Source organism: Salmo salar, chromosome 19, assembly GCF_965601325.2.
Source record: "Salmo salar chromosome 19, fSalSal1, whole genome shotgun sequence".
NCBI lineage: Eukaryota > Metazoa > Chordata > Actinopteri > Salmoniformes > Salmonidae > Salmo > Salmo salar.
In genome coordinates this window covers 18,721,231-18,740,000 of record NC_138309.1, presented here as the reverse complement: position 1 = coordinate 18,740,000, position 18,770 = coordinate 18,721,231, and the positions used below count along the sequence as shown (strand labels likewise).

Genomic DNA, 18,770 nt, shown 5'->3' with positions numbered 1-18,770 from the left:
TGCACTAAATAGCGAATTTGGGAGGTGACCACAATGGCCTCCATGGTTGCTTACACTGTTACCACAGATGACTGACTAATGACCACCGTCCTTCAGGAAACAAAGCAGCGAGACCTCAGGAAGGAAGTGACTAGGGAATGACTTCATCAGGACATGTCAGTGACAAGCCTGGTACAGGATATGGAGCAGCCTAGTCTATGGATGGCCACTATGATACAGTAACAGTATGTTTCAGTCAAGAGGATGTCAGGTCTATAGTGTAGGCCTAGATACTGTACAGTGGATCTTTTTTAATGACGGTACAGTATGAAGGTAGACGGACACAGACAGAGGGGCCGGGACAGGGCTCAAACACCAGTGTGTCGTCCGGAGTCGGGAGCTTTAACCGTACAGTAGATCTGACAGGGCAGCCAACTCCCGGTCTCCTTCCACTTTCTTTTAGCCAGACTTCATCAACAGAGAGAAGCTGATGTTAATTACAAGCCCATTATTCTAATTACTCATCCTTTGGCATGACGACAAGACAGGCCCAGCAGCTTGAAGAGCCTCTCATTGACAAAGACAATGGAGAGGAGTCTGCGTCCCAAATGGCACCCTATTCCCTACATAGGCCCCTGTCAAAATTAGTGCACTAGGTAGGGAATAGGGTGATATATGGGACATACCCCGAGAGTGCTAAACATTTCTATCCTTTGTTTCTATTCTATCCTTCATCCCACTGACCATGGATAATTGAAAACACATTTGGACGGCTGTTGACCGCTGGCCGTGCGGGTCCATAGGAAAACAGGATATGGCTGAGCAAGTTGTTTTAGCGGCTGACATGAGCCCATAGCCCAGCACTGCCTTACTCCCTCTCCCCCTCTCTCCCTCCCCTCTCTCTCTTTTCTCTCTCTCTCTCTCTCTCCTTCCTTTTCTCCCTGGACCTGGATAAACGGCTGGAGAGCTGAAGCAATGCCTACATCCCAAATGGCACCCTAGTCCTACATAGTGCACTACTTTTGACCAGAGCCCTATGAAAGCTGGTCACAATTAGTTTAGTACATTTGGGAAGCAGACAATGTTATCATCAGGGAAGTCAGTAATTAGTGTTTGTTTGATGGCTGATGGCTGGAAAAGTGGAATTCAACCTGTTTTTCTGTGTGAAATAGTGGAGGTTAGTGTGTGTGTGTGTGTGTGTGTGTGTGTGTGTGTGTGTGTGTGTACGTGTGTGTGTGTGTGTGTGTGTGTGTGTGTGTGTGTGTGTGTGTACGTGCGTATGCAGTGGTGTAAAGTACTTAAGTAAAAATACTTTAAAGTACTACTAAAGTAGTTGTTTGGGGTGTATCTGTACTTTACTGATATGGTGGACTCACTAAACACACATGCTTTGTTTGTAAATGATGTCTGAGTGTTGGAGTGTGGTCCTGGCTATCTGTAAATTTAAAAAAAAACAATCGTGCTGTCTGGTTTTCTTAATATTAGGAATTTGAAATGATTTACTTTTGATACTTAAGTATATTTTAGCAATTACATTTACTTTTGATACTTAAGTATTTTTAAAAACAAATACTTTTAGACTTTTACTCAAGTAGTATTTTACTGGGTGACTCACTTTCACTTGAGTCATTTTTATTAAGGTATCTTCACTTTTACTCAAGTATGACTATTGAGTACTTTTTCCACCACTGTGTGCATGCGTTCTAGGGGTTTCCATGGGGAAAGACATGGCCTTCCTCCATACAGCCATATGTTAACATATAATTACTTCCTGTTGCACTGGTGACTTTACTTTACTGGGCCAAAGCCAAAGGAGTGAGATTAGGGCAGTTTTATGAAAACATTGTTTTTAATTTTCTGCTCTTTCATCAACTGGTTTTCTCCCAACAAGCAAGATTAAAGTCAACATCCTTTCCCAGAGTGCTTAGAGAGAAGGGACAATCTGTTTTTGTCTCCATAACTTTACTTCCGATTAAATAATTTGGGTTATCGGCGAGATGCGTGTAAGATAAAACAGAAAATGCTGTAAATACCGATAATACATTTATGATGCAAGATGGATATTATGGCTATAACCTCTGCAAATAAATCCTACAGATATGGAGAACATTTACCATTGAGCTCATCAGTAAAAAACAATACTATGGATAACCTGTATCTTATCCTTGTGATAGACAACAGAAATGATTTCAGGTATCGACTTTCTCTCTCAGGGACAGCATGTATTATTCATGGTGTGTGTGTGTGTGTGTGAGATCAATGGTTGCTGTCTGAGGCAAGATGTTAGACTCTGTGATGCCATCTTGCTTTTATGGCATCACTCAGGCCTAGGGAAAACCTCTCTCCCACTCTATCTCCTTTCCTGACAGAGCCCATTCCTCATGGCGTCAGCGTCGAAGTGTGCGTGTCTGTGTGTATATGTGTGTGTGTGTGTGTGTGTGTGTGTATATGTGTGTGTGTCGTCAGTGTCCCAGGGGGACCGGGAAATCTTCCCTCTGCTTTTGTTTTCAGGTCGGAGACAGTGTGAATGTCCGCCAAAAATATATCTGTCCTCCCTCAGTCAGAGGGCCAAATGTATTGTACAGATGAAGGTATTTCCTCCTAGTACGTCACGCACCATTCAGGTCTTCCTATTGGAACCAGGCCCGTCACCCACTATTCAGGTCTTCCTATTGGAACCAGGCCTGTCACGCACCATTCAGGTCTTCCTATTGGAACCAGGCCTGTCACGCACCATTCAGGTCTTCCTATTGGAACCAGGCCTGTCACGCACCATTCAGGTCTTCCTATTGGAACCAGGCCTGTCACGCACCATTCGGGTCTTCCTGTTGGAACCAGGCCCGTCACGCACCATTCAGGTCTTCCTGTTGGAACCAGGCCCGTCACGCACCATTCAGGTCTTCCTATTCAAACCAGGCCCGTCACGCACCATTCAGGTCTTCCTGTTGGAACCAGGCCTGTCACGCACCATTCAGGTCTTCCTATTGGAACCAGGCCTGTCACGCACCATTCAGGTCTTCCTGTTGGAACCAGGCCTGTCACGCACCATTCAGGTCTTCCTATTGGAACCAGGCCTGTCATGTACCATTCAGGTCTTCCTATTCAAACCAGGCCTGTCATGTACCATTCAGGTCTTCCTATTGGAACCAGGCCCGTCACGCACCAATCAGGTCTTCCTACTGGAACCAACCCAAAAATACACTATCTGGCTAAAGGTGAGTTCATTCATCATCACAGCAACCTGCTGCTACATACATCCATACTATTCCCCTTCTGGGGGCTTCAAACAGATGGAGGATCCACAAAGGTAGATATTCACTGTACCTCCCTCTTGACGTGGCTGACATGGGAATGGAAAGGGGAATAGCTATCTAACGATTATAAATACACTTCCTGGTGGATGTGAGAAGCCTCAAAGGTCGCCTGTCCACCTACCCACACGCATTTAGGCACGCACACACACGCGTGCGCGCACACACACACACACACACACACACACACACACACACACACACACACACACACACACACACACACCACACACCCCCCCCCCCCCCCCCCGGACTGTTCCTCTGGGACAATAGAGTGTGATGAATAGCTAACCCACCAGAGTTCCATGCTAAGCCATAAGAAACCCCACCAGCCTAATTAACAGTAGGAGAAACTCCAGCATGTTGCCCTGCTCCTCATCTCAATATATTAACATGAGAGGCAGCATTAAAATAGATGACAAACCTACGCCATCCAGCCCTAGATATATGTTATCTGAATAAACTATAGGCAGAGAAGAAATATGCCTGAGATATCAACCCCTCAAACCCCACTCCCTGTCATGAATAGCTAATAAAACCGTCTGGTGCAAATTGCATTCAGAGAATTAATGAAATGAATAATGAATTGATATCCATCTAACAGGCGTGAGAGATGATTTGTCTCGTGGTGTCGTGAGAGCGCCTGCCATTAACGATGGGGAGAGATTGTTGTTGCCGCTGCTCCCTCCCTCAGACAAGCTTAATGAAAGAGAAATGAAGAACTCCATTCTTTTAATAACACTTGTTATAATGAAACTTCTCTCTCTTCATGAGCTCAGGGAGGGCATATGCGCGGCGGCAAAGATTTCAAGAAATTACAAATTACACACCATACCAACGCGGAATTCACTCTTTGTTACCGTAGAAACAGACGTGCCAGGCATCCACTTCTTTGTCATCTGGCATTGGAGCGCCCAACAGAGAATATCCCCTTTTTATCTGGTTGTATTTTACTGCTAAATACCATTAAAGCTGCAATATGTAACTTTTTGGGCTTCCTGACCAAATTTACATAGAAATGTTTCGTTTTGTGTATTTTACTTTTGGTTTTGTACACCAGCTTCAAACAGCTGAAAATACAATATATTGGGTGATGGAAAATATATGTCTCAGCGGTTTAGATGGTACAATGATTCTCTACACTATGAAATCACTTTTAAATAAATAAATAAAAAACCTAAGCATAATCAATACTCTATTGAGGATTCTGAACAGTTGCCGGATCGTTGTTCTTTTGCTCTGGCATCAGCACAGCGGGAGAGAGACACATTTAGACTTTCGTTAGGAGAGAAAGACAGTGAAGAACAGAACAGTACAGAGCAGAACGGCCCACTTGGTTTAAAGGGCTGGTTTTAAATAAGTCCTCATTAAAACAAATAGGTATTTGAATAAGATTCCCACTGAATTAAGTCTCTCAGGACACATAGGCTGAATCTAGCAACACTGGGAAAGGACAAGACCATAGTATCTACAGTACATGAATCCGGACATGAATTTTCCGGACATGAATTTGTGCCTATCCCCAGTATGAACGTGTGTTCTGTCGATCATTGACCTCCTCTATGTCCCAATAGATGCAACATCTTAGGGCTTAACTGTGTAACTTCCCCTCTGAGAGACAATCAACGTCACACAACTTTAACATTCCCCTCTCCTCTAAAGGAACTGCTGCGGGAAGTAGTGCACTACTCTTTGCCAGAGCACTACTGTATGGGCCCTGGTCAAAAGTAGTGCACTACTGTATAGGGTATAGGGTGCCATTTAGGGCACCGCCATCGGTTTCTCTCCAGTACAATGGGCCCCTGCCAGGCCCAGGGCTCTCCTCCCACTCACCCACAGAGCACAGAGCCAAGGGCCTCCTCCACAGACACACACACACACACACAAAAACAAACACACTCCCACTCCTCGAATTCAATTAGTCTGGAAGGTGCAACAGGGGCCCTCAGGACAATATTTTCATAGCAATAAGGAAAACCTCATTTATGAACGTCGCCCAAACAAATGTAAAGCCAGCTTTACATTTAACAGACGCTCTGATCCTGAGCAAGAGCAAATATTTTGGTACTTTTTCATACTGGTCCCCTGTGGGAATTGAACCCAAAACCCTTGCATTGAAAGCACCATGCTCTACCAACTGAGCCACACCAGTGGACTACTATAAAGCTCCTTGAGGACTACACACGTACAGTCGAGACAAACTTTTCAGCGACGCGGGGACGGACTATAATGAAAAACAAAAACTTGTATAGGTAATGTAATGTATGGTTGGGTCAGTGGGGTAACCACTTCAACACAATAACAGGCTCCAGGGTATGTGACATAGCAGTGCCTTTGGGATCAGAGACAGAGCTCCAGTCTTTTCATATAAAGTTCTCTGTCTGTGAATGTTAATGCAGATCCCAGCACACATGCAGTACAGTAAAACCCTATGATAACAATGAGTGTGTGTTGGTGGATATGTCCCCTGGGGCAGTAACCACAGCGGATGAGAGAGAGAGAGAGAGAGAGAGAGAGAGAGAGAGAGAGAGAGAGAGAGAGAGAGAGACTCTTTGTGGAGTGTCTGGAATCCACAGCTAGCCTGGAGTTCCACAGGAAGCATAAATTAATCACCAGATTTCTGGATCACCTTAAAAGATTTACCCAGCATGCCACAGGGGCATCCTCAGAGCACACAGACAGACTGCTGGGATTGGACCAGGAAGGAGAGTCAACTTCACTATAGTCACCACTCTGGATCTGAGTCCCAAATGGCACCGTATTCACCAAGTAGTGCACTAACATTGACCATGGCCCAGGACACTACTTATGACCCTATTCCCTGTGTAGTGCACTACTTTTAACTTGGTCAAAAATAGTGCACTACATAGGGAATAGGGTGCCATTTTGGACACACACTGGTTCAGACAGTGATTCAATAAGACTTGTAAAAAGCCTGTGGTTGTTTTGTCTTCAAGCAGCTTTGGGTGGATGACTTTGGAAAAGTTACAGCTTCCATATTACTTACATGGTAATGAACTTTTTTTCACTGCTATAAACACACCCTTTCTCTTCACTTAGTTATGATTAGACATTAGCCACCTTTGAGAAATTCTATGATGTCTTTGGGACACATGGCGGTCCCACGTGGCCCAGTTGGTACAGCATGGAACTAGCCACGCCAAGATTGGCTGAGGCCATCCATACGAATATGTATGCACGCTTTGGATAAAAGCATCTGCAGAATGTTATATTTTACTTTGTGCTTATGGTGCAGACTGTACCTGTATCCACTCTTTGTTGTTGTCCTCTCCTGGTGTCCATGCGTTCTCATAGTAGTTGAGTCTGGCTCGCTCCGGGGACCAGCCAGGGTTGTACTGGGACGAAGCTACGATCTGCTCTGATGCTATCTCCCCTGACTCCATACCCAACGGGTCTGAACAGTCAAAGTCTGAGAGAGAGAGAGAGAGAGAGAGGGAGAGAGAGAGAGAGCGAGAGAGAGAGAGAGAGAGATGTGGAGAGAGAGAGAGCGAGAGGGAGAGATGTAGAGAGAGAGAGATGTAGAGAGAGAGAGAGCGAGGGAGAGAGGGAGAGAGAGATAGAGAGGGAGAGAGAGAGAGATGTAGAGAGAGAGCGAGATAGAGTGAGAGATGTAGAGAGGGAGAGAGAGATGTAGAGAGAGAGAGAGAGAGAGAGATCGAGAGATGTAGAGAGAGGGAGAGAGAGAGAGGGAGAAGGGGTGGGAAAGAAGGGGAGAGAGGGAGATTGTCTAAATTTAGAGCTGAAAGCACCATCCAGGCGTCCCAGGCCAGAGCACACAACAACCCCCAAAACAGAGCTGGTCCCTGGGGAGAGGGACACTCAGTGGCAGGGTCTGGGCTGGTACTCTGGTGGCCGGAATAAAGAGCCACATCAGTGCCGCCTCAGCTCAGCAGATCCTTGCTTCCGGTTCCTCTCTCCCACTACCACACACAGAGACTTTAAATGGAAGGCAAGCACAGTGAAAGTGTGGTGCTACATCAAGACATAAAGCTTTAGTCATAAAACATTCAGTGTAGGGCTAAGTTCACTGTAAACTGTAATCGGAAAAGAGAAAGTATTATGCATTAAAGTTGAGCTAGTAGTTTTTCCTCTGGTGCTGGTTCATCTCTCCTTTAAAGCTCCCTGTAGGCAGTTTATGTGTTTCGCACATGGTGCACATTTCCTAATATTGTTGTCCCTCGGGGTGTTAGGGCACATTTAGTGTCGGTGTTCTGGGCCGTAAATCTCCCAGAATGCCCTGTCCCAACCAGGATAGAGGGCATCTCCTTGTGTATGTTGACATGGTGCTACCGTCCAGGGTCAGCCTGTGTGTGTGTGTGTGTGTGTGTGTGTGTGTGTGTGTGTGTGTGTGTGTGTGTGTGTGTGTGTGTGTGTGTGTGTGTGTGTGTGTGTAAGTATACAACCACCGGCCAGGTCAAGAGGTGAGCTCTTCTTCCGCCATTCCCTGGAGTCCCATATGTAGCGGAGTTGTCTAGACGCTGACCCTATGACCCCCAGGGTCAGACTCGGACCCTGGCCCCAGTCTGACCCTGCTGTCTCTAGTCACCCACCCACCTACACCCACATCCACACACACACACAAACACACACACACTGGCTGAGCCTGGACGGTAGCACACTCTGCACACTCTGCACACACACACACACACACACACACACACACACACACACACACACACACACACACACACACACACACACACACACACACACACAGCTACGTATTGCGTATATCAGCGTTGTTCAGCGTCCCAGAGACACAGGTCTGAAAGGCGTCAAGCAGATGGAGAGACCATCTGTTTTAGCTCATAGACAGTCCCTGACTGCTGCATACCCTGTACCTTACTCACTACTGCAGAGAGAGAGCGAGAGAGACAGAGCGAGAGAGCAAGAGAGAAACAGAGATGCAAAGACGAGGGAAATATATATATATACACTGCTCAAAAAAATAAAGGGAACACTTAAACAACACAATGTAACTCCAAGTCAATCACACTTCTGTGAAATCAAACTGTCCACTTAGGAAGCAACACGGATTGACAATAAATTTCACATGCTGTTGTGCAAATGGAATAGACAACAGGTGGAAATTATAGGCAATTAGCAAGACACCCCCAATAAAGGAGTGGTTCTGCAGGTGGGGACCACAGACCACTTCTCAGTTCCTATGCTTCCTGGCTGATGTTTTGGTCACTTTTGAATGCTGGCGGTGCTTTCACTCTAGTGGTAGCATGAGACGGAGTCTACAACCCACACAAGTGGCTCAGGTAGTGCAGCTCATCCAGGATGGCACATCAGTGTGAGCTGTGGCAAGAAGGTTTGCTGTGTCTGTCAGCGTAGTGTCCAGAGCATGGAGGCGCTACCAGGAGACAGGCCAGTACATCAGGAGACGTGGAGGAGGTCGTAGGAGGGAAACAACCCAGCAGCAGGACCGCTACCTCCGCCTTTGTGCAAGGAGGAGCACTGCCAGAGCCCTGCAAAATGACCTCCAGCAGGCCACAAATGCGCATGTGTCTGCTCAAACGGTCAGAAACAGACTCCATGAGGGTGGTATGAGGGCCCGACGTCCATAGGTGGGGGTTGTGCTTACAGCCCAACACCGTGCAGGACGTTTGGCATTTGCCAGAGAACACCAAGATTGGCAAATTCGCCACTGGCGCCCTGTGCTCTTCACAGATGAAAGCAGGTTCACACAGAGCACGTGACAGAGTCTGGAGACGCCGTGGAGAACGTTCTGCTGCCTGCAACATCCTCCAGCATGACCGGTTTGGCAGTGGGTTAGTCATGGTGTGGGGTGGCATTTCTTTGGGGGGCCGCACAGCCCTCCATGTGCTCGCCAGAGGTAGCCTGACTGCCATTAGGTACCGAGATGAGATCCTCAGACCCCTTGTGAGACCATACGCTGGTGCGGTTGGCCCTGGGTTCCTCCTAATGCAAGACAATGCTAGACCTCATGTGGCTGTAGTGTGTCAGCAGTTCCTGCAAGAGGAAGGCATTGATGCTATGGACTGGCCCGCCCGTTCCCCAGACCTGAATCCAATTGAGCACATCTGGGACATCATGTCTCGCTCCATCCACCAACGCCACGTTGCACCACAGACTGTCCAGGAGTTGGCGGATGCTTTAGTCCAGGTCTGGGAGGAGATCCCTCATGAGACCATCCGCCACCTCATCAGGAGCATGCCCAGGCGTTGTAGGGAGGTCATACAGGCACGTGGAGGCCACACACACTACTGAGCCTCATTTTGACTTGTTTTAAGGACATTACATCAAAGTTGGATCAGCCTGTAGTGTGGTTTTCCACTTTAATTTTGAGTGTGACTCCAAATCCAGACCTCCATGGGTTGATAAATTGGATTTCCATTGATTATTTTTGTGTGATTTTGTTGTCAGCACATTCAACTATGTAAAGAAAAAAGTATTTAATAAGATTATTTATTTCATTCAGATCTAGGATGTGTTGTTTAAGTGTTCCCTTTATTTTTTTGAGCAGTGTATATCACACTCCACTCTTTTCTTCTCTCTCAAAGACCCCCTTCTTTCTTCTTCTTCTTATCAACATGTTGGAGGAGGAATCTGAATCTCTCCATAAACATCAACCAGACCCAGTTGAACTTCTATCTGCCCTCTGACTGTAAACAGAGTCTCTGGTTGTCAGCACTGAGGTAAATGTGATCATGTGTGCTGCTATCAGCTATAAGCTATCAGCCTGCATTTTAAGCAGCAGCCCATTCTGTGAAGTGTGGCGCTGGGGGATCAGGGAGATAGTAGGGAAGTGTTCCAAATGGCACCCTATTCCATTTATAGTGCACTACTTTTGACCAGAGCCCTATGCAGCCTAAATCAGGGCTGTCAGGGAGAGAAGACAAGCCTGCTTCGTCACCATCAAAGCAACACCTTATCCATCCTACATAACCCCCTCTCAACTGAAGTGTACAAGTCTTATAATATGTATGGGTTAAAAAGGAAAACCCATAGATTATACATCAAAGGGCGTATTAATACATTCCTACTAGAGCACCACAGTGGATAAAAACTGTCAGAGACTTGATCTATCGTCTCTCTGATATGAGGATTCATTCCGCCAGGTCGTAAGCTGCCAACTGCATAATTAGGTAAGTAGGACAGATGTCAAATAATGCAGTGACTTGATGAGTTCATGTTGGTGGATTAGTGTTTTGATTGTATCTGTCCCTATCTAATAAATGTAATACTGGTGGATTAGTGTTCAGTCTGAACACATGTTTTGTTTACGTTGCCATGGTGCTGAGCTGTAGGGACTATAGGGACTAGTGACACAGGCAGTCATCGCGGTATGCGGCTGTGCTCAGGCTCTGTGTGAGTCTAGGGACCTCAGCACACATGCATATCACTACTCCCCACGGGGGACCTAGCACCATCTGGGATGATTAGTGTTTTTTTAACACCAGTCATCGCCATAGCAACCCAACAAGAAGGGGGGGGGGGGGGCGAGAGGGGATGACTGGAGGGGTGGCTTGTGAAAAGATTTATGGGCTTCGAGGTGGTTGTGTTTCATCAATGAAATGTTTAGCCGGAGCATTTCTCAAATTGGGGTCATGGGGGCCAGGCCCCAGGACGAAGATGATGCTGTGTTAGTGGCTGGGACACTGTCTGGAGGGGCTGGTGAGGCACTGTCCACCCCCGGTGTCTCTGCCCCACGGTGTTAAAGTCAGGCCTTGTAAACTGGGGGAGATGGCCCATGCCTTGTATCACATCCCCTTAAGGAAAAGACTGGGAGCTGTTGATTTATTAACTGACTTTAGTCCCACATTAAACTAAATGTGTGTAGCAGTGGAACAGGGACCCCCCCCTCATATGTAGGGAGGGGTGTATGGTAGTTTCAGTATGTATAGGGATTGTAGCTTTATCACTCATGGTGAATGGTCACTTTAGCAAATGCTAAATGTAGATATTTTTTTACATTTTATCCTAGTAGACAATTAAAATAATGCCTCTCTCATTGTAATCGGACCATTGATGATAGACAGTCACCTACCTTCTGGCACAGTCCGTTCCAACACAGTGAAGTTGGCAGAGAAGCCCTCCTTGGCGATGGCACTGTCTGTGTTGATTATCAGGGCCAGGATGCCCGTATAAGAGATGATACGACCAGGGGTATTCTGACCACAGTACCGCCCAATGTACGGACCAACTGGAGAGAGAGAGAGGGAGAGAAAGGGGGAAGGAGGGAGGGAGGGAGGGAGGGAGGGAGGGAGGGAGGGAGGGAGGGAGGGAGAAAGAAAGAGAGAAAGGGGGAAGGAGGGAGGGAGGGAGGGAGGGAGGGAGGGAGGGAGAGGGGTGAAAGGGGGAGAGAGAGAGGGAGAGAGAGGGGGGAAAGGGGGAGAGAGAGAGGGTGGGGAGATAGGGGATAGAGAGGGAAAATAGAGAGGGAAGGCGAGAAAGAGAGTGAGAGAGAGGGAGAGGGAGATTGTCAGTTACCAAGGTCACAGCTGAAGGTGGGAGTGTGTGTAAAGTTAGGAGTTAAGTCAGTATTTGCTTGCCCTAGGCCTGTCACATGGGTCTTCATACACAATAAACACAGCCCCCCTCCCACCCCCACCCCCCACCCCCACCACCAACGGAGGTGAGAGAACTAGTGTGTTGATGAAGCTATGAGCAGGACCTAAGACCTGGGGCTGTATTTGTGTTAGACCAGAGAGGGTTTTCACTAAGTGACCTCATAAAGAGGCATGGGAAAAAGGCACAAATTTCGACACCCACAAAACACAAAGAGATGGAGAGAGAGAGAGAGGAACTCCTTGTTAAGACGAATCAAGGTCGAGGTTTCCGTCTGTTTTGCACCAGTCATAAATTCCTGGGCCTTTTTTAATGTGAGTGATGTTTAAGTGTTGAGGTGGGTATGTACGGTCTGGCCTGGTTTAGTGATGAGGTGGGTATGTACGGTCTGGCCACAGTGGAGAGAGTTCTCAAAAGACTGGTTTAGTGTTGAGGTGGGTATGTATGGTCTGGCCTGGTTTAGTGTTGACGTGGGTATGTATGGTCTGGCCTGGTTTAGTGTTGAGGTGGGTATGTATGGTCTGGCCTGGTTTAGTGTTGAGGTGGGTATGTATGGTCTGGCCTGGTTTAGTGTTGAGGTGGGTATGTATGGTCTGGCCTGGTTTAGTGTTGAGGTGGGTATGTAAGGTCTGGCCTGGTTTAGTGTTGAGGTGGGTATGTATGGTCTGGCCTGGTTTAGGTTGAGGTGGGTATGTATGGTCTGGCCTGGTTTAGTGTTGAGGTGGGTATGTAGGTCTGGCCTGGTTTAGTGTTGAGGTGGGTATGTATGGTCTGGCCTGGTTTAGTGTTGAGGTGGGTATGTACGGTCTGGGCTGGTTTAGTGTTGAGGTGGGTATGTATGGTCTGGCCTGGTTTAGTGTTGAGGTGGGTATGTACGGTCTGGGCTGGTTTAGTGTTGAGGTGGGTATGTATGGTCTGGCCTGGTTTAGCGTTGAGGTGGGTATGTATGGTCTGGCCTGGTTTAGTGTTGAGGTGGGTATGTAAGGTCTGGCCTGGTTTAGTGTTGAGGTGGGTATGTATGGTCTGGCCTGGTTTAGTGTTGAGCTGGGTATGTATGGTCTGGCCTGGTTTAGTGTTGAGCTGGGTATGGTCTGGCCTCAGTGGAGAGAGTTCTCAACAGCCACTGAGAAAAAGAGGAAAGAAAGACCAAAGAAATGGAGAGAAAGGGAAAAAGGGGAATAAGAGAATGTCAAAAGAAAATAATGCAATAAAAGTCAAACCAGGACACGTTCCACTGAGCACTTTAAATTAGTTTGTGACACATTGTGTGTGTGTGTGTGTGTGTGTGTGTGTGTGTGTGTGTGTGTGTGTGTGTGTGTGTGTGTGTGTGTGTGTGTGTGTGTGTGTGTGTGTGTGTGTGTGTGTGTGTGTGTGTGCTTACGTGCCTGTCTGTTTGTTCCTCTGTCTAGATGTTAAGCAGGTCTGGAGGCCTGGTGCTTATCTCTGATTAGTAAGCCTGTGATCAGTGGTGAGTGAAGGCCAGGCTGCTGCCCTGCTCCCCTCTCAACCTATCACCTCCCCTCTCAACCTATCACCTCCCCTCACTCTGACATGCCATGTACAACCAGGCCTTACGTCCAGACACACAGATGAAAGGGAGAGCGGGTTCGCCAAGACAGGGTCTGATGGCTCAGATTCAGCATTATAACACAGGAGGGAGGGTGTGTGTGTGTATGAACTGGGGTTTAGGGGGGAAGGGCATGACTCCTCTATCATCCAGTGTATGATGGCCTGGTGTGTGTGGTGGTGGGGGGGGCATCTCCTAAATGATCTGCATGACTCAACGGCACTATGAAAATGTTAAATGCTCTGTTGTGAACTCTGTGTCTCTGCATGTCTCTATGGTCCTGGTGGGAAGAGAAAGGAGGGGAGGAGAGGAGAGGAGATGGGAGGAGTAGGGAAGAGAGAGGGGGAGGAGAGAGGAGGAGAGAGGAGGGGAAATGGGAGGAGTAGGGAAGAGAGAGGGGGAGGAGAGAGGAGGGGAGATGGAGGGAGGGGAGGTGTGGAGAAGAGAGAGGGGTGAGGAGTGGAGAAGAGAGAACGGGGAGGAGAGAAGAAGAGAGAGGGGGAGGAGAGAGGAGGGGAGATGGAGGGAGGGGGAGGAGATTGGAGGGGAGGGGAGAGGAAAGAGGAGGGGAGATGGAGGGAATGAGGGGGCGATGGAGGGAACGACGGGGGAGAGAGGAGGGGGGAGGAGAGAGGAGGGGAGATGGAGGGAACGAGGAGGGAGTAGAGAGGAGGGGAGATGGAGGGAACGAGGGGGGAGGAGAGAGGAGGGGAGATGGAGGGAACGAGGGGGGAGGAGAGAGGAGGGGAGATGGAGGGAACGAGGGGGGAGGAGTAGGGAAGAGAGAGGGGGAGGAGAGAGGAGGGGAGATGGAGGGAACGAGGGGGGAGGAGTAGGGAAGAGAGAGGGGGGAGGAGAGAGGAGGGGAGGTGGAGGGAGGGGGGAGGAGTAGGGAAGAGAGAGGGGGAGGAGAGAGGAGGGGAGGTGGAGGGAGGGAGGGGGGAGGAGTAGGGAAGAGAGAGGCGGGAGGAGAGAGGAGGGGAGGTGGAGGGAGGGAGGGGGGAGGAGTAGGGAAGAGAGAGGCGGGAGGAGAGAGGAGGGGAGGTGGAGGGAGGGAGGGGGGAGGAGTAGGGAAGAGAGAGGGGGGAGGAGAGAGGAGGGGAGGTGGAGGGAGGGAGGGAGGGGGGAGGAGTAGGGAAGAGAGAGGGGGGAGGAGAGAGGAGGGGAGGTGGAGGGAGGGAGGGGGGAGGAGTAGGGAAGAGAGAGGGGGGAGGAGAGAGGCGGGGAGGTGGAGGGAGGGAGGAGGGGGGAGGAGTAGGGAAGAGAGAGGGGGAGGAGAGAGGCGGGAGGTGGAGGGAGGGAGGGGGGAGGAGAGAGGAGGGGAGGTGGAGGGAGGGAGGGGGGAGGAGTAGGGAAGAGAGAGGGGGAGGAGAGAGGCGGGGAGGTGGAGGGAGGGAGGGGGGAGGAGAGAGGAGGGGAGGTGGAGGGAGGGAGGGGGGAGGAGTGTGTCTCCAGCCTTCCGTGCTAACGCACCCCTGATCTAAAAGGCACCACAGGTACTGAGCCCAGCCCTCATCAGACAGGGCCTGACACACAGCACGGCCCCCAACCTCCCCCTACGTCTCCTCTGGCTCCTCCACGGCCTTCTGCCTCTACTGCCCCTCCCATGCTCCAGGCCCTGCTGTCTCACACACCCAATTACTCTGGATGGGAGAAGTGTTATGTTGTTATTTTCCAGTTTTTAGAACCCCAAACGACAAGAGAGAAGACTGCTGTGGGTGGCTATATATTTTCTTTGTTTTCAATGGAAACATTATTTGCGCTCAGACAGGAATAAGAAACCCTTATTCTGAGAGTGTTAAATAAAAGTTTCAGAATTTCATATTCAGAATAAACGTGTGTTCCTGAGAGAGGGTAGTTTCATGTCAACGTCTCTGTTTATCACAGATGTCAGTGATGTTGATGCGTTTCACCGAGGGATTCAAATAAAAGTGATAATTATGTGACATAGACTGAGCCTGCTACACCTTCTATATCATACCTGAGGTAAGTCTGACACTGTTCAAAGCCGTTTTAAACTCAGTGAGAAACAACAACTAAACCCTAACCTAGACAAAGAGTTTAGGTTGTTTCTGGACAGGGGAAAGTCCACTCCTGTCTGGTCAACAGTAGGGTGGAGTACCACCCTCGTCTACATACCAGGCCTTCTCCCAACTGACAAACATAAACAACTCCCCCAACACAATAGGTGACTGTACGGGAAGGAAGGGAGTACGGTAGACTATTTGAACATGGACATGTTTGGCATTGAGCCATGATGACTAAGCTATGTGTCCAGTCCACATTCATCAGTCCTATTCAGTGTGTTTATATTACCATAGTGTATAATACTAACGCTAACAAAGATACTATATCTGACCAGATATTTGACTGTGGCTCACCTCCAGGGAAGCCGTCCCAGATCTCTAGCCTATCGTATCGACAGAAGACCCCGGTGGGAGGAGTGGTGTCAGGCTCCAGCTCAAAGCTCTCGAACTCCAGGATGATCTCGGACATCTTGGGGGAGAAGATCATGAAGGTGCAGTCCAGGTTGTTGGGATACTTCTCCGGGAAACCAGGTGACTTTATCACCCCGCTGTTAGACGTGAAGTTCCTGGAACATTCCGGACCTGAGAGGAGGAGAGGAAAATAGAGATTTTGAATTGATAATTCCTTTATTAAACCAGGGCTTTGACATCTATTTTGCAACTGAGAAAGAAGGAAAGGTTTAAGAGAAAGAGAGAGGAAGAGCGAGAGAGGACTGTGTGTGTGTGTGTGTGGTGTGTGTGTGTGTGTGTGTGTGTGTGTGTGTGTGTGTGTGTGTGTGTGTGTGTGTGTGTGTGTGTGTGTGTGTGTGTGTGTGTGTGTGTGTGTGTGTGTGTGTGTGTGTGTGTGTGTGTATGCTGAATGTGCTGTTGCTGTAACATCTAGCCAGAGTGAGTATAAACATCATAGAAAAGCCTCAATCACCAGCATGGGGCTGAATGAACATGCACCCGGACCACACACACACACACACACACACACACACACACACACACACACACACACACACACACACACACCAGCCCCCTCATTACACGTCTTTGCGACATATGAGAAGTGCTTAGAGAAAATTACAGCCTCAGCGTTGAGAGGCAAGGGGGGCTACAAACACACACACACACACACACACACACACACACACACACACACACACACACACACACTCACACATATGCCAGTTTTATGTTTTATACCAACAAGTCAAAACATTTACTCATGGCTCTGTGGAGAAAAGGCTTTCAGCTGATGAGGGAAGTGAGCAGATTTCACACATTCATCATTTTACACAGCATCATGGCCAGACAAGTATGATTTATTAACACTGCTTGAAGATTGGCAGGACAAATACCAAAAACTGCATAAAAACGATTTACTGGTATTGTAACTCGAGAGAGAGCATTAGCCTGATGAAGGGTACACCATCAGAGAAGACTAAACCATTGTTAACTCATGTTATCATGACAACCATTAGTCTGATGAACGGTACACCATCAGAGAAGACTAAACCATTGTTAACTCATGTTATCATGACAACCATTAGTCTGATGAACGGTACACCATCAGAGAAGACTAAACCATTGTTAACTCATGTTATCATGACAACCATTAGTCTGATGAACGGTACACCATCAGAGAAGACTAAACCATTGTTAACTCATGTTATCATGACAACCATTAGTCTGATGAACGGTACACCATCAGAGAAGACTAAACCATTGTTAACTCATGTTATCATGACAACCATTAGCCTGATGAAGGGTACACCATCAGAGAAGACTAAACCATTGTTAACTCATGTTATCATGACAACCATTAGTCTGATGAACGGTACACCATCAGAGAAGACTAAACCATTGTTAACTCATGTTATCATGACAACCATTAGTCTGATGAACGGTACACCATCAGAGAAGACTAAACCATTGTTAACTCATGTTATCATGACAACCATTAGTCGTAGAACTGTGCAGCGGTCAATGGCACTTCCATGTTATTCTGACAACCTTTCCATGGGGGCAGGCTGATTGAGGCAGAAATTGTGGGGGAGCCATCACCATCACCATGCGTGGCTAGTTAGATTGAGCTCTGTACACCAGTGTAACAGCCCACGCAGCTTAAGTGAATGTGGCAAAGGTTTTTTTCCTTGTTATTTAGTCATCTGCAGGCATCTCGCCGGGCCCCTAATTCAGGACCATCAGGACCACTTCAATCTGTCTGACACACGTTGGAAATGAGAGGAGAGTGGCTTATGTCTTGGCTTTTTTGGGGGGAGGGGTTGAGAGCGGGCTGATGGGAAAAATAAGGCAAGGCAGGAACACCATTTCGGTTTGACTGTGATGCGAGTTGACATTTAGTGCTGCTCTGAAAGCTGCTGGTTTTCAAAACAGCGGGTCTGGCCATTATTTTTTCCTTTGGAAAACCAGGAGAGACCATAGAGCGATTTCAACTGCGCTAAAATATCATTCCCATAGATGTGGCTCTCCAGAACTCTGTTGGCCTCCACTTAAAGTCTGATCCTGGGGTCGGCTGAGTTGGGGGACGGAGGGAGGTTCAGGGGCCCACAGGTGTGTGTGGAACATAGCAGACCAGACAACCGGCTACTCCATGGAAAGAAGTCTCCGACAGCCCTTAAGTGCACTGGACTACAGTCTACTGCAGAGTTCCTAGTGGATATACAATTTAAAGAAAGAACAGTTTGGTATTGCTTCCAGACTGTAGCTCTGTCTGAGAGGAGCTTTCCATTTGTTCGCCGCTTTCTGTCGCTATTATCTCATGTGATGTTTGACAAGTGTAGAATTGGTCCAAAAGAAAATCCTTTCAGACAAAAAAACAATACAAAGAGAAAAAAGAATCCTTTCACGCTGTGTGACTTTGCTCCCAATGCCTGTGTGAGGAGTGGAGAGGACAGCGCTAGCCACTCGCTAGGACTGCAGGGCTATCTTAGAGCAGGATCAAAGGACAGTCAAAAGGAGTGGGAGAGATGGCGTGCTAGGCTAGCGGGTAACAGGAGAGCATGTCTGTCTGTCTCCGCTACGTTCTCTCTGTGTGCCATAGTTCCATGTTATCACCACCTCCTCCATCCAGACTCCATCCCTTTCATAGTTCCATTCAGCCACAGAGCAAAGAGGGACAGGGAAGGGCAAACTAGCGGCCATTGTGTGTTTTTGTGTCTTGAAAAAGTTGATGGGCGCCGAGAAAAAGATCAGAACGGAGTAAAGGAAAGGTCCATGAAGAGAGGAAAGGTCCATGAAGAGATAATCAGAAAACAGATTTCTTCTTGGTCTCATTTTATCTCCTTCTGCACGGAAGGTCGCTCCTCAAAAGTTCCT

At 48.1% G+C, this 18,770-nt stretch overlaps 1 protein-coding gene across 3 annotated transcripts in view; it reads right to left on the bottom strand.

The window, feature by feature from the left end:
* Window positions 1-18,770, bottom strand: part of LOC106578544 (neuropilin-1a) — an 82,621-nt gene that overhangs the window by 32,512 nt on the left and 31,339 nt on the right. For all 3 annotated transcript variants that reach the window (XM_082965653.1, XM_082965654.1, XM_014157488.3), the window contains 3 exons: window positions 15,798-16,025; window positions 11,329-11,484; window positions 6,554-6,720 (listed from right to left, as the gene is read on the bottom strand). In XM_082965653.1, coding sequence (XP_082821779.1) covers window positions 6,554-6,720; window positions 11,329-11,484; window positions 15,798-16,025 — 551 coding nt within the window. The remainder of the gene's footprint in view (window positions 1-6,553; window positions 6,721-11,328; window positions 11,485-15,797; window positions 16,026-18,770) is intronic.